We start from the raw sequence: 13,217 nt of genomic DNA, 5'->3' as shown, positions 1-13,217 counted from the left end.
TCTCTCTCTCTCTCTCTCTCTCTCTCTCTCTCTCTCTTTCTCTCTGTCTTCATTGTGTATGATGTTGAATTTCCAAAATATCAAAAACTGCTTTGATATTTTAGTTTATACATAAAGCAGTGGCAAGTCCCAAACATCATTAGATCAGAAATAAGATGACTACAGAAAATTCTTACTTGCACAGCAGAGTCTGTCCCTTTCCAGTCTTTACCTCCTAAAAGTTTCAATTGCAGTGCTGCTACTACTTGGACTGCAATACCCACTTACATTTGACTTTATTACTCCTTGTTTTGCCTGTCTGTTTTTTTGTGCTGCACAGCTTAAAGAGTTGGATAAGTATCTCAGCTGCATGCACAGTGCAATGTTAGTGGTGCAATATAAAACTGCAAAATGAGTTGAACTATAAGTAGATCTATCAAACAATTTTTAGATTAATAATTTGTAAAAGGCCAAAAGCACACATTGCCTGCTTTAAAGTTTGTGTGTTTCTTATCAGTTTCTAGGTTTATACTTCCTTTTAATCTTTCTCAAGCTCATCTGTCATAGAACCAACTGCGAACTTTATCATTTGACCCAACCAAACCAAATAGTGTCTGAATATTGGTTCAAGGCCCAAGAGAAGAGTACACTGTCGTTTGAGTTGATCCTAGTAATGATATACGACTACAGACGAAATTATCAAAGCTGTGTGTCCAAATTTTCTGTAAACACCTCTTTTATCTATCATCCATTGTTGCATAGATCAGAAGGAATTTGTTGAGGCAGATTTACCAACCCTCACATGTTTCCAAGTAAGGTGGTATTCCTTCCATAACAAGACATGTTTTTCATGAGATACTGGAAATGAACAACACCACTTGTATAGTAGTGAGGCTTGTTTACAACCATCACATGATTTCAAGACAAGAGTGCAACACACACACACACACACACACACACACACACACACACACAATGGGTGTCTTTCAGTTTCTACTAAATCCACTCACAAGGTCCAGAACTATAGTAAAAGACACTTTGCCCAAGGTGCTGCACAGTGGGATTGAACCTGAAACCAAATGGTTGGGAAAGTCATGGACACAAAACTGGATGAATGGGACAGCTTGTCAGGATAGACTGTACTTGTGATTCAAAAGCCCACCCTTGTCACACAGTATCACACTGATTCTCTTTGAGAGTTATTTGTAGAGTAGACGTGCCTGTGGAATACTCAGCCACTTTGCTTGCTAACTCAGTAGATTGTTCAGTTGATTGAAAACTAGATGCTCATATGTTGAAATCTCACACGAGTCCATGTGAGTCGGGGGTGGGGTGAGAGAGAAGTGAAATAACAGATTTATTGTTTCACAGTATTTAGTTTTTCCCCATCTGTGAATTCAGACCTCGCTGGAGTTTATTATTTATTTTATGCCCATGGGGTTGATAGAATAATATCCGCCACACACTTTACCACAATTTGAAGTCTTGTTCAAATGTGACAAAAATCATTATTGTTTACTTAGAAGTCTTAGAGATGGCCCCAGGTAGCTGGTTGACATCTTTTATGATATATTGCCCCATTAACTCACCTTGGTGTCATGCTGTGGTGGCTGAGACTTATTGGGTTGCTAAACTAACTATAATCATTATTTATTGCTTATGTTTCTTGTGGGAGTATATAACGGAGTGAATCAATCATTTGTATATTCTGTTGACCTCACCTCACCCACGGGAGTAATAGACAGTTATTATTTACCCCAGCAGAGCAAATTGTATCTGTTATATAATTATAATCCTTCGAAGTAGTGGCTGAAACATTGTCCTAGTCGTATCAAGAATCATCACTGTATGTCACCTATTTCTTCATAACTTATAGTGGATGCACAGCAACGCAAGACCATAGGTTAAAATCCTGTGTTGCATCTATAGCAGAAATATATATATATATTTCATTACAAGACAACCATGCTTTTTGCCCTACCGGAAACAGCAGTCAATTCTCCTTCAAATTACATCATTCTTTCTACCTTTAAGAAAATGAAAAGGAAGGACACATTATATAATGTAGTCTTAAATACATTGTATCCGAAAGCAAAGACTGAGTGGTCACGGCCAGAATGACATACCTCTGTTTGATCTGGGGCTAAATGACAATATGCGTTTCTTGATTGTCGCTTCCTTCAATCAATTTGACTGTTGTGTCATTGGTCACTGAAAGTTTACCTATATTTGAGTCTTTAAAATGAAACCACCCTCATTTCTTTGATATGAATTCCTTATTTTAAAGTTATCTAATTTAAAACCTTCCATCAAAATTTCATGTTAACTTATATTCCAAACCAAATAATGACGACAATGTTATTTGAATAAATTCTTCATTATTTTCCAAATTATTTGAAACAAAGGCTCTGTATTTCAGCGTAGATATGGTGACAAAAGGGTCAACCAGCTATATAATGTCATATAAACTATTGCAGATGAAATGTTTAAAGCTTAGGGACCCGGGTATTTATTCATTTGGGTTGAGTAATTTTTAAGTAATGGTTCAGTTAGTGAAATGATTTGTTGTGGAATCACCTGAGTTTGGTGTTTCAATAGGTGATTCCTTATGTAATCACATGATTCTTGCACAATTGCTGTTCAGCTCTGATTGAGTACACCTGTGATCATGATCAAAGATGTTCCAGTGTTTTAGATATATCAAAGGCTACCTGATCTAATGTGCCCTTCTTTTTCTAAATCGATACAGTATGATTTTAGGGGTGTTTTACTGGAATCTCTAGCAGTTAATGAATATTAAAAGGAAGTACTTTTAATGAGTTTCACTTTCTGGGGCTAGTACTCCATTTCATTTATTTTCAATATGTCCTTGAATGATAGCTTGGAATCTCATATTATCTAACAAACTCCTGGAACTCATTATGGAAGATTTCTGTAGTCAGTGAAAGCAGAGAAACTCCTCGATTAACTAATGCTAGCTGCACATTTTAGATTTGATGTATTTAGAAATAAAATTAAATGATATTGTAAAACATATTGTTTCTATGTTGTCATAAATGGGACAGGTTTATTATACAACAGAAATCAAGTATACAAAATCTTTTTGGGGGTCTCTGAACTTTCACTTAGTTCCTTATGTTGTTATATAACCCTAGTTCTGATCTGGTCCTGTTACAATTTACAAGTTAAATAAGAACATAGAGAGTACAATATAATGTGTAAATAATTGCAATAATTATCAATTCTAATCAAAATAAACAAAAATAAAAAAAAAAACACCCAAATTATGTAGATGTTATCTATGTATATATTGCTATTGTTTACATTAATTTAATTTTCTGTTTCTTTCTCTTGTTTTTAGCAGCAACAAAGGCCTCCTAATCCAAGTGAATCGTATTCTGGTTTGGTTCAAACCAGTCAAAGATTTGAACCTGTCAATAACATGCCCTCTGGGTTACAGTACTCTGTGCAAAATTACCCGTAAGTATACAGTTTTAACCAGATAAAAAAACCTTTACTTGAATTACTTAACACCTATTCTGAGAGCTTCATCTGTCCTTTTTTTCTATCAGATTGTATTTGTCTAACATCCCTTTACATTAAGATCTTGGCCCTTAATCCATATATCATTTATGTTTGTTTGATGCTGTATTATAAAGCTAATCTATTTCTAAAGACTCATAGAGTAAAGCTGGGGCCAGGCAGATAAAATATACTCCCTAACTTGTAATAATTCAGTTGGCTGTTACACTTATAATTTTTTTCTGATGGGAGATGAGGTGGTGAATTCGGCACTGAACGACAACGTATCTAGTTGGGGGTGGACAATATGGTATTGGTAATAGACCAATCTATTCATTAGTTCTCTGGTCTATATAAATTTACCATTACTTTATGTTATAGATCGAGGACTCTGTATGTTATATGAGTCTTTGGATCTTCCCCTGGAAAGTTCCTGTTGAAGGTGCAATTTTTTTTCCAGCAGCTTACCCACACATACCTTGTCCACATCACCAATGTCGTTTGCTGTGGGGAAAAGGCAAGGATCTATACTGCTTGGTGTCGGTGTCATTGCAAGTATTGCCATCCTAATGTGAATAACCAAACAGATAAATGTAGATATGATGTTCTTACTATTCTGCCCATCCACCACTCTTGGCTGGTACTTTATTTATCAACCTCCTGAAAGGATCTCATATAAAACTTGTTAAAACTAAGTTTAAAAACTTTCCTGCTCTTTTCTGAAATTTTAATGAGATTCCAGACTTAATACATTCTCTTTTGTTTGTACACAGGGTGAACCCGAGTAACCATCACACACCACATCATAGTCACCATGGAGTACAACAGACGGGACATCTCTCAGCCAGTGTACCCCCGAGCCAACAACAGGTAAATAAATCATTGCTGCAATCATGTGTCTATGTGTGTGTGATGTTCATGTAATTTTTTTTGAAGGCCATCAGGCAACTAAGTGAAGGTGGTGGGAAGCTTAGCTGTCACTCACAAGTGAGTGTGACCTGATAATTTGTGCAGCTCTTTTGCTAATTGTTTACGTACCTATGTAGTTGCAAAGTAATACAGACACAGTCATGGCACTCGTTCTTGACCTAGCAGAACATTGAGGATATGTCAGCATGGGGGAAAGAGAGAGCTGCATCGGTATCTGGTTGGTCCTCATTTACAGCTGAATAGACTGTGGTATTTGCACTTTTGCAATTCAAACTTAAAACTGGTACAAATATGTATTTTCTGTATTAACAACTTCATATGGATTATAGTATTTTGGTGGTTACACATTTTGCAAGAAAATTAAAATGACATATTAAAATGTTTATACTTAAAACCAATCACCACCTGAATGAAAAACATGAGATTTTGGTTGCTCAACACTAGCGCAATATATACTCGTAGTATGTAAAGTTACAGATATTTTTCACTAAACTTTTCCCAAATCTTTATCATACTGGAAATGAACTGAAACACACAAACAACCTCGTTGTCAGAAATATAATGACAATGGGTTAAGTATATATAAGCATTTCTGTGTGTGATCGGATTCATATGTATTTTTTGGAGAAACTGGTTCTTTTGATATCTTGCGAAAATGGTTGTTTTCAGTGTAAAACATTCAATGGGTTTTGTCTCCAAAGTTATTTCCCTTCTTTGTAATTCTAATGAAGAGAGGCAGTGGTCCTAGCTTTTCAGTTCTTAATTAAGAATCTAAAATAATTGCATGAGGTTAAAATATGTTTGGTACTTGGTTTCAACTGTTTATTGCAAGCCAGTGATTTGGGGCAAAATTGGAATAACAGGGGGTTTTTCAAAGTACAGTTATTAAAGAATGGATAAGAATTGTGCAATGTGTTTAGTATTACTAGATTAGATATAACAGAATGTACATGTATTGAGTAGGTTTAAGGTGGAATATATTTTGAATAGGCACCTTTGTTGTTGTGGTGGTGGTTACAGCAGCTACTGCTGTTGTTGTTTTTTGAAGCAGGCAGGCCACTGTGTGTGTTTACATTAGAGATTTTGTGATTAACCTCTCACTGAACCTTCCTAACCTGTGGCAGAGGAAGACCCAGGTATGGTTCTGAGGTAATTTCTAATAGAGCCAGTGTTTGGCAGATGCAATAACATTGAGTTAGAAATGCTAATATTATACCATGTTGCAGATCTGTTCAACCCCATATCATGTTATGGTAATGATAATTTCTTCATATTAGCTATCAGCCACTTTTCCTTGTGCTCTGATTCCCCCATATTCCCAGCACCTTCATTCTAAGCTACTTTCTGTCTAATATGCCTTTATACAACTGCCTCTGTTCTTAAAAGTAAGAACTGTTTGTTTCTATTAGAATGCAAGGAACACCAAATCTCGCACACTAAGGCAGTTATCTCTATTGTACAGATTAGTCTTAAAATGGTTATGGTTATAGTTTCACCTGATCACGAGTAGGAGTAAAGTGGCTTAAACTCACACTTTGTGTTGACTACTTACTGTATTGACCCCAGATAGATAAAAAAAAACAAAAGTCAACTGGGTCAGTATTTAAATTTAGAATGTAAACCAATACTGCTGGACATTTTTTCCCAACACTATTATTTCATCCACATCCACACCATATCAGGATGCAAAAGGAAGCATATAATGATATTGATACAGAGCATTTCAAAACATTTGTTTAACCCATGTTACCATATTTTTTATGAAATACACGGTCTTTGTTCCAATTAATTAATTTGGAAAATAATAAAAGAATTTATTGTAATAACTTTGTCATTATTAAGTTGGTGACTGGAACATGAATTACCATCGAATTTTGATGGAAAGTTTGAATTGTGATCATTTTTAGACAGAGAGTTTATGTTGTAGAACCAAGTGTGATATCAAAAGGATTAAAGATTGTATGTAATCCTGACACGTGGGTGTTTATATTATGTTTAAGAACAATAGTGCAATGTGCATATTGATAACAAATGTATACTATGTGGTTATTGTTGTGACTTAGGCCCAGATCAGCCCTGGCTGGGTAAACTTATGGTAAAAGGTGTTTGTTTTTGTTTTTGCGGGATTTTTTTTTCAGACATGCTGTATCCTAGAACTTATCCTGTGTGTCCTTCAATTTTTTTTTAAGCACTAGAATGATTAAGAGAAAACCATAGTATTTGAACTTGGTGCAAATACTAAGTAGTTAGAGGTGACAATGTGTTAGTCATTAATGTCAGAATGTTTCTGATGTAGGTAGTTAGTGTTGGATGGATCCTAGATGATCCACATGTCAGAGCCAACATCTTTGCTTTTGTCAACATGTTTGTGGTGTGTAGCATGGAAGAGTTGAAGCCTGATTTGTGCATCAGACATCATGGAAGCTGAGAAGTGAAGGGGTCACATTTGGGTATTAGGGTGTTGTTTTCATTGATTAGCCATATTAGATATGATTTTGAGAGGTTAACATTTTTAAGGACAGTATACTCAGTTAAATATTTCAGATTAATTAGTTTGATTAAAGAAGGTCAGAGAATTAGTGAGAAGGATCTAACCAGGGAACTTTGTTTCATTGTTGTAATAGTGGAAGACTATCTGTAACATATGTTGAATGTTTGCTTATGTTTCTGAAAGAAGGGGCTCTGTATATCCATGACATTTGTAGGCCTTCTGAGACCAATGAGATTGACACTATTAACATTCATTTTGAGCTGTGATGTAAGTTGACAGCTGTAGGCAAAACATGTCCAGAAAGGCAACTCCAAAGGGCCAACATTTCTGAGGAGAGAGAATTAGGCAGAGTATTTAGTGGGTGGGTTGCAGACTGGAAGTGGCATAAGGCCAGCAAAGATCTCTGAAGTAACTACAAAAAGCAAAGGGGAGGTAGCATGTGTAGAGAAGGTTGTTTTATTTAGTAGCTGTAATTATCATGTGGTGTCAAGTGATAAATGATAAATGTTAATTAGTTTTTATTGATAGGAAATACAAAGATACAAGTCTTTTATGAAACCAGGTTTTTAGTTGTTGTTTAGCTTCAAGTCAGTCTTCCTTAAATAGACATATGATCTAACATATTCAATCTGACAATCTTATCTTCTGTATATCAGGAGCCTCACTTGCCTTTTTATACCAACCCATTAGATGCTGCTGTTACTTCTGTGATACAAACTTCCTATTTCAAAGTAATTAAAATTTTCCATCAAAATTTCGTGTTGCATTTGTGTTCCAAACACCAGCTTGGTAATGACAAAAGCTATTTTTCTAAATTCTTCATTAATTAAAAATAAATTAATTGAAACAAAGTTTATTCCAACAGAAATATGATAACGAAAGGGTTAAGACTGTAGTATTTCATTTGAGGGAGATTTGAGGCTATTTCTATCAGATTGTATAGTGGTTCCCTTGCTGACTTGGCTTAGCTGTCTGGTTTAGCAATTTGAGTTGACAGGCAGAGTTTGTTTATGTTAACCCATTACCTCCCATAATTCTATTAACTTGAATTTTTTTATGAAACTTTGATTTCTAGCATAAAACTGCCTTAGAAACACGCTGGAATGATCAAAATAACATTTTAAATAGAAATAAGCGAGATATTGGGTGAAAAATTAGCAAACCTCATTTGAATATCAGAGAAATATACCTAGTAGATATAACAAAAAGGTTAGATATATGTGTAAATATTGACAGATAATTACAAAATTTGTAATTTTTAAGTGATCTCATATGAGATCACTGATAGGTAATGGGTTAAGTAAATTTCAATAGCATTGTATAAAGTGAAACAACTAGTCCTTATTTTACTACTCAAATGTATAGCCTTAATGTTTATCTCTTTTTTTTTTTTTTTTTTTTTTTTTTTATGACACCAATTTTTTTGTTAAAACATTTAGGAGTTAGTCAGATTATAAAATTGTGGGATTTAGTTGGGTTCTGGATGGTAAGGCAACTTACTTTCTCCTACATTTTGTCTTAGGACATGTAAATAATAGAATCAATGGGTTAACCCTTTTGCGTTCACAGCTGCAGACAGCACTGGATATTGATTTACTGCATTGAGGCAAGCAGAAAAACAAATGAGGCAATTTTTTTTTAAATGGCTTTGTCCATTTAAGTTTTGTGACGTATATGGAAATTTGGAGACTGCCAGCTGGTTCAGCCTTGAAAGTGTCTCAAGAAAGGTGATGTCAAGAAGCTGTGGTTTGTGGTGATTGTGAGCAATGCTACTGTTTGCTGTGTGAAGTAAGATGTCTAGTTAAAACTGCAAAGGAAAAGTTTACAAATAAACAATACATCAGATGTTCTGAGAACATGTAAAGTATAAACATCTGCAGTGTTTACCTCCTCTAAGAAGGGGAGATTTTTTGAGATAAGTAACGTATCAGCTGGTTGTTCAGTTGTGGTTATTGTTACTGTTTATTAATACTAATGATATTAATAATATTTCTTTCTAAGAAAGGGACAAGGCTTGAAATTGGTGGGGGCGGCTAATCAATTATATCGATCTCAATGCTCAACTGGTACTCATTTTATCTACCCTCAATGGATAAAAGCCAAAGTCAACTTTGGTGGAATTTGAATCCAGAAGAAATGGCTCTAAGCATTCTGTCTGTGCTAACGATTTTGCCAGGCCACTGCCTGTAGTAGTAGCAGCAGCAGCAGCAGCAGTAGTAGTAGTAGTAGTCTTTCTAATTTTGGCACAAAGCCAGCAAAGAGATGAGAGTTGCTACATCAACTCCACTACTCAACTGGTACATATTTTGTCACCAGTTTGATCAACTTCCTTTCTGTTTCCACAATGAGCTACAACTCCAGGATAGACTTATAGCATTTAGAGATCTAGAGGTTATCATTAGGGAACATCCATGCAGAACCCACCAGACCACTATAAACATTGAAATCACTGAGGATAATAACTTCTGAAGTTGCATAGATTATTCACAAAATGAGAAGTGATATAGTCCCAGGATTTGGTGGAGGAGTGAATGAAGAGGTTTTGGGTCAGAGTATGTTCTATTTTGGCATCCTATGGCTAGATGTCCTTAACACTGTCGACAAAGTGTAGTAGGTACATTTTATCATAGCACCTCATTAGAAAGATTGTTGTGTCTGACAGAGCTTCTTCAATGAAATTTGTCACTCTACTAATGCTTCTGAGATAGCCTTGTATCCTATGAGACAAAAGGGTTCTCACTGTTTTTCTGGATAGTGTGATCAATAGTATGGGTGAAAAAGAAGACAATAGGAGATGAACTAAGGTGAGATAGAGAAAGGGAGCTGACCATGAAAGGGGTACCCAGCGATTGGAGTAACTGTATGGAGGAGAGAGAGACAGACAGTAAGAGCAGGGTGGGGGGATGAATAGTTGTGTAAATGGTTAGAAATAATAGAATGTTGTGGTTTGGTGTAATCAAAAATGAATGGCCTGAGGAAATGGAGGGAGAGTAAGTTACAAGACATATGGAGGATGATATTAGCTGGTGGTGAGGAGCACAAGTGGTGGGTAGTCAGTGTACCAATAGTGAGATGTCAACAAGGGTTACTGTTACTCACAAAGGGGTGGAGCAGATTTGTAAGTGACCAGAGCTAAAATATTCTCTCGTTGTACAAGTGGCATAGTGCATCAACCAGGTGAGGGGGCTATAAATAAGAGTGTACCAAATAGGCAAGAGAGACAGCTGATGGGGATTAAGCAGGTACAAAATTAGCAAAAACTAGACAGAGATATAATATAGCCCAGCCTCCGTCATTACCTAAATTGTATTGCACATTTCATCCTGCTTGTATGGGTTGTCTTGCTTTCTCCTGCATAGTATGTCTCCAGTTGTTATAGTCCTTTCTCATCTCTTTCATTCATGCAACATTTCTTTATACAGTAGCTTTTCTCTACACATATCCAACACAGTCTCTTCTCTTAACATACTACATCTGGTGAAACATGCTCACATTTCTTTCATGTCTTCACAAATCTTCTGCATTCCAATCCATACAGTATTGCTATTTGTAAATTCACATCATACAATCTGCCCTTCACTTTGCTAGAGAAGCCCATTATTGCCGGCAGAAATAATAACACTAAACTTTTTCCAACTCATTCTTACTCTGGCTACTATGCTTTCAGAATACCCCTACTACAAGTTGCTCTCATGCAGATTGCAAATACTGTCAATTGCTTTGTTGAGGGGACCTTCCAGGCATTTTGAGAGGATTTATTTCCCGTGTGTTCTCAGAACATATTGTCTCTGGGCACAAGCCACTCACAAATTCTAGTTTTCTCTGTTAGCCTACCTGTATGTTCATTGTCTAACTCCTTTTCTGAATATTGCAAGCCATTTCTCTGATGGCAGCTTTGTTTTGTATCTTGTCCTACTTATTCAAACTTTAGTTTTTATTGAATTTACTTTAAGAGCTTTTACTTCCAGGTTCTGATTCCATATCTGAATCTCCTACAGATTCTCTTATAAGAAGTAGGTCATCAACATAGTGTCAGAGCGAGTGTGTCATTATAATTCTTCATGATCTTCTTTTCAGTGTGACATCTCAATTCTTTCTAGTACCCTTCTTAGTGATCCAGAAATCTTCAATCCTAGAGGACAATAATAAGCAAGAGGGTTGAGGACTGAATCCTGGTGAAAAAAACATATATACATACATGCAGAGAGAGAGAGAGGTGGGGCTGTAGGATGGTAGTAAGCACTTGACAAGCTAATTTTGAATCCTGTTGATGGTTCCCTTTTGTTTCATGAACTGTTTGTCTTCTCTTCCTTTTGTGGTCTTCTGTCAAATAGAGGGGTTGGACAAAATAATGGAAACACCTTAAAATTTCAAACAAATTTATTTTTAAAATGGGGTAGGACTGCCTTTGGCAGTAATTACAGCTTGAATTCTTCGAGGTATGGACTCGTACAAAGTTTGAATTGTTTCCAGAGCCATTTTTGTCCATTCTTCAGCTAAAACAGTCTCCGGTTCTTGTAGTGATGATGGTGGAAGATATCAACTCCTTACTTGTTTTTCTAAAATGCACCATAAATGTTCAATAATATTGAGATCTGGTGACTGTTGTGGCCAGATAAGATGTTCAACTTCACTAGAATGTTCCTCGTGCCATTCAGTAACAACTTTAGCCGTGTGAATTGGTGCATTATCATCCTGAAAGATTGCGTTTCCCTACAGAAACAGTTCCACAACCATAGGATGAATTGGATCAGATAAAATGCTTAAATAGTCTTGACTATTCTGCATTGAAAGGAAACCATTATGCCAACAAATTTCCAAGATATAGCCTCCTCTTTCCTTCCCCCCCGCCCAACTTCACGGATCCTCCTCCATATTTAACAGTTGGGGGAAGGCAGTCTGGGTCAAATGCTTTGTTTGGCTGTCTCCACATGTATATTCAGCCGGTGGTAAAGGATTACTCGTCCAAGAAAATAACATTCTTCCACTGCTCTAGGAACCAATTCTGTAGGTTTTTACTCCACTCTAAACACTTTGCAATGTTTGTTTTTGAAAGTAGTGGTTTTTCTGATTGCAACCTTCCCATGAAATCCAGCTTTGTGCAGCTCCTGGCAAACAGTTTTTGTGGAAACTGGGTTCTTGAGGCGCAGTAATTTTGGGAGCTGTACTTTTGTGATCCTTTCTAACAATTCGTGTAAGAGTCTGACAGTCCCTATCTGAAAGTTTTGGTTTTCTTCTGGAGTTTTGTTTCAACGAGGAGGTTTTTGCCTCTTTCTCAATGGCTGTCATTACTTTCGAGACAGTACTTCTTGATACACCAAACATTTCGGCTGTTTTCATTACACTAGTTACAAGTTTTCATTTTAATGACACCTAAAACAACAGTCAAAAAATTATATTAGTAACCAAGTATTTATTTTAATTTTAATACTGTTTACATATTTATCATTGTTTAGCATCCACTTATCCGTGAGTTAGGCAGAATTTGTTAAGGCGGATTGTCTTTGGCCAGATGTGTTTACACAAAAATTTGAAAACAAAAGACACTTTTGAGTGATGATGGCACATGTTTACGACTATTGTTTGATGTCGAAACTAGGAAACACAGGCACATGTGTATGTATGTTAGTATACACAGATAAGCTTCTTTCAGTCTCCATCTACCAATCCACTCAAGGTTTGGTTGGCCCATGTCTAAGTAGAAGATGCTTATTCAAGGTACCACACCATGAAACCATGTAGTTTGGGAACAAACTTCTTAACTTAACTGCACACCCTTATATTATATAATCATTCTCTTTTACAACTTTTACAGCTATACTGAAAAATGAAAGACCTTATGCAATAATAATTTGAGATTTTAAGATCCCATGTAATTATTCATGTGTAATGCACACTTTCCAGATTTTTTTAAACCTAAAAATCATGGATGTGCATTACCATTTTTCCATATCGTTTAAACGATAATTGTATTTCATAAATGTACATATAGGATTGGACTGCTCACAGTTGTTTACTATTTTACTAACATATCAAAATTAGAAATGATATGTAAAAAAAAAAAGAAACTGCAAAGTGACAAATGTACTTTTTTTTTATACATATTGTTTGCTACATACCACAATTTGTCTATACATACAAATAAACTCTGCTATAAGAACACATTCAATAACCCGCTATAATAGGTAATAACACAATGGTGTTCTGGCTATGACCATTTAGTTAATATATTATGTAATAAGCTTAGATCAATTACATCAATATATCTCCTTTTATTTTATTGGTTTTAGAATAT

The 13,217-nt window shown here is 35.7% G+C and overlaps 1 protein-coding gene across 5 annotated transcripts in view; it reads left to right on the top strand.

The window, feature by feature from the left end:
- LOC106881986 (paired amphipathic helix protein Sin3a) overlaps positions 1-13,217 on the top strand; it is a 162,218-nt gene that overhangs the window by 112,744 nt on the left and 36,257 nt on the right. For all 5 annotated transcript variants that reach the window (XM_014932524.2, XM_014932521.2, XM_014932522.2 and 2 more), the window contains 2 exons: positions 3,341-3,459; positions 4,275-4,371. In XM_014932524.2, the coding sequence (XP_014788010.1) occupies positions 3,422-3,459; positions 4,275-4,371 (135 nt within the window). In that variant the 5' untranslated portion in view covers positions 3,341-3,421. The remainder of the gene's footprint in view (positions 1-3,340; positions 3,460-4,274; positions 4,372-13,217) is intronic.

This window comes from Octopus bimaculoides, chromosome 18, assembly GCF_001194135.2.
Source record: "Octopus bimaculoides isolate UCB-OBI-ISO-001 chromosome 18, ASM119413v2, whole genome shotgun sequence".
Lineage (NCBI taxonomy): Eukaryota > Metazoa > Mollusca > Cephalopoda > Octopoda > Octopodidae > Octopus > Octopus bimaculoides.
The sequence above is the reverse complement of the archived record's forward strand: the minus strand, read 5'-3'. Positions and strand labels throughout refer to the sequence as shown.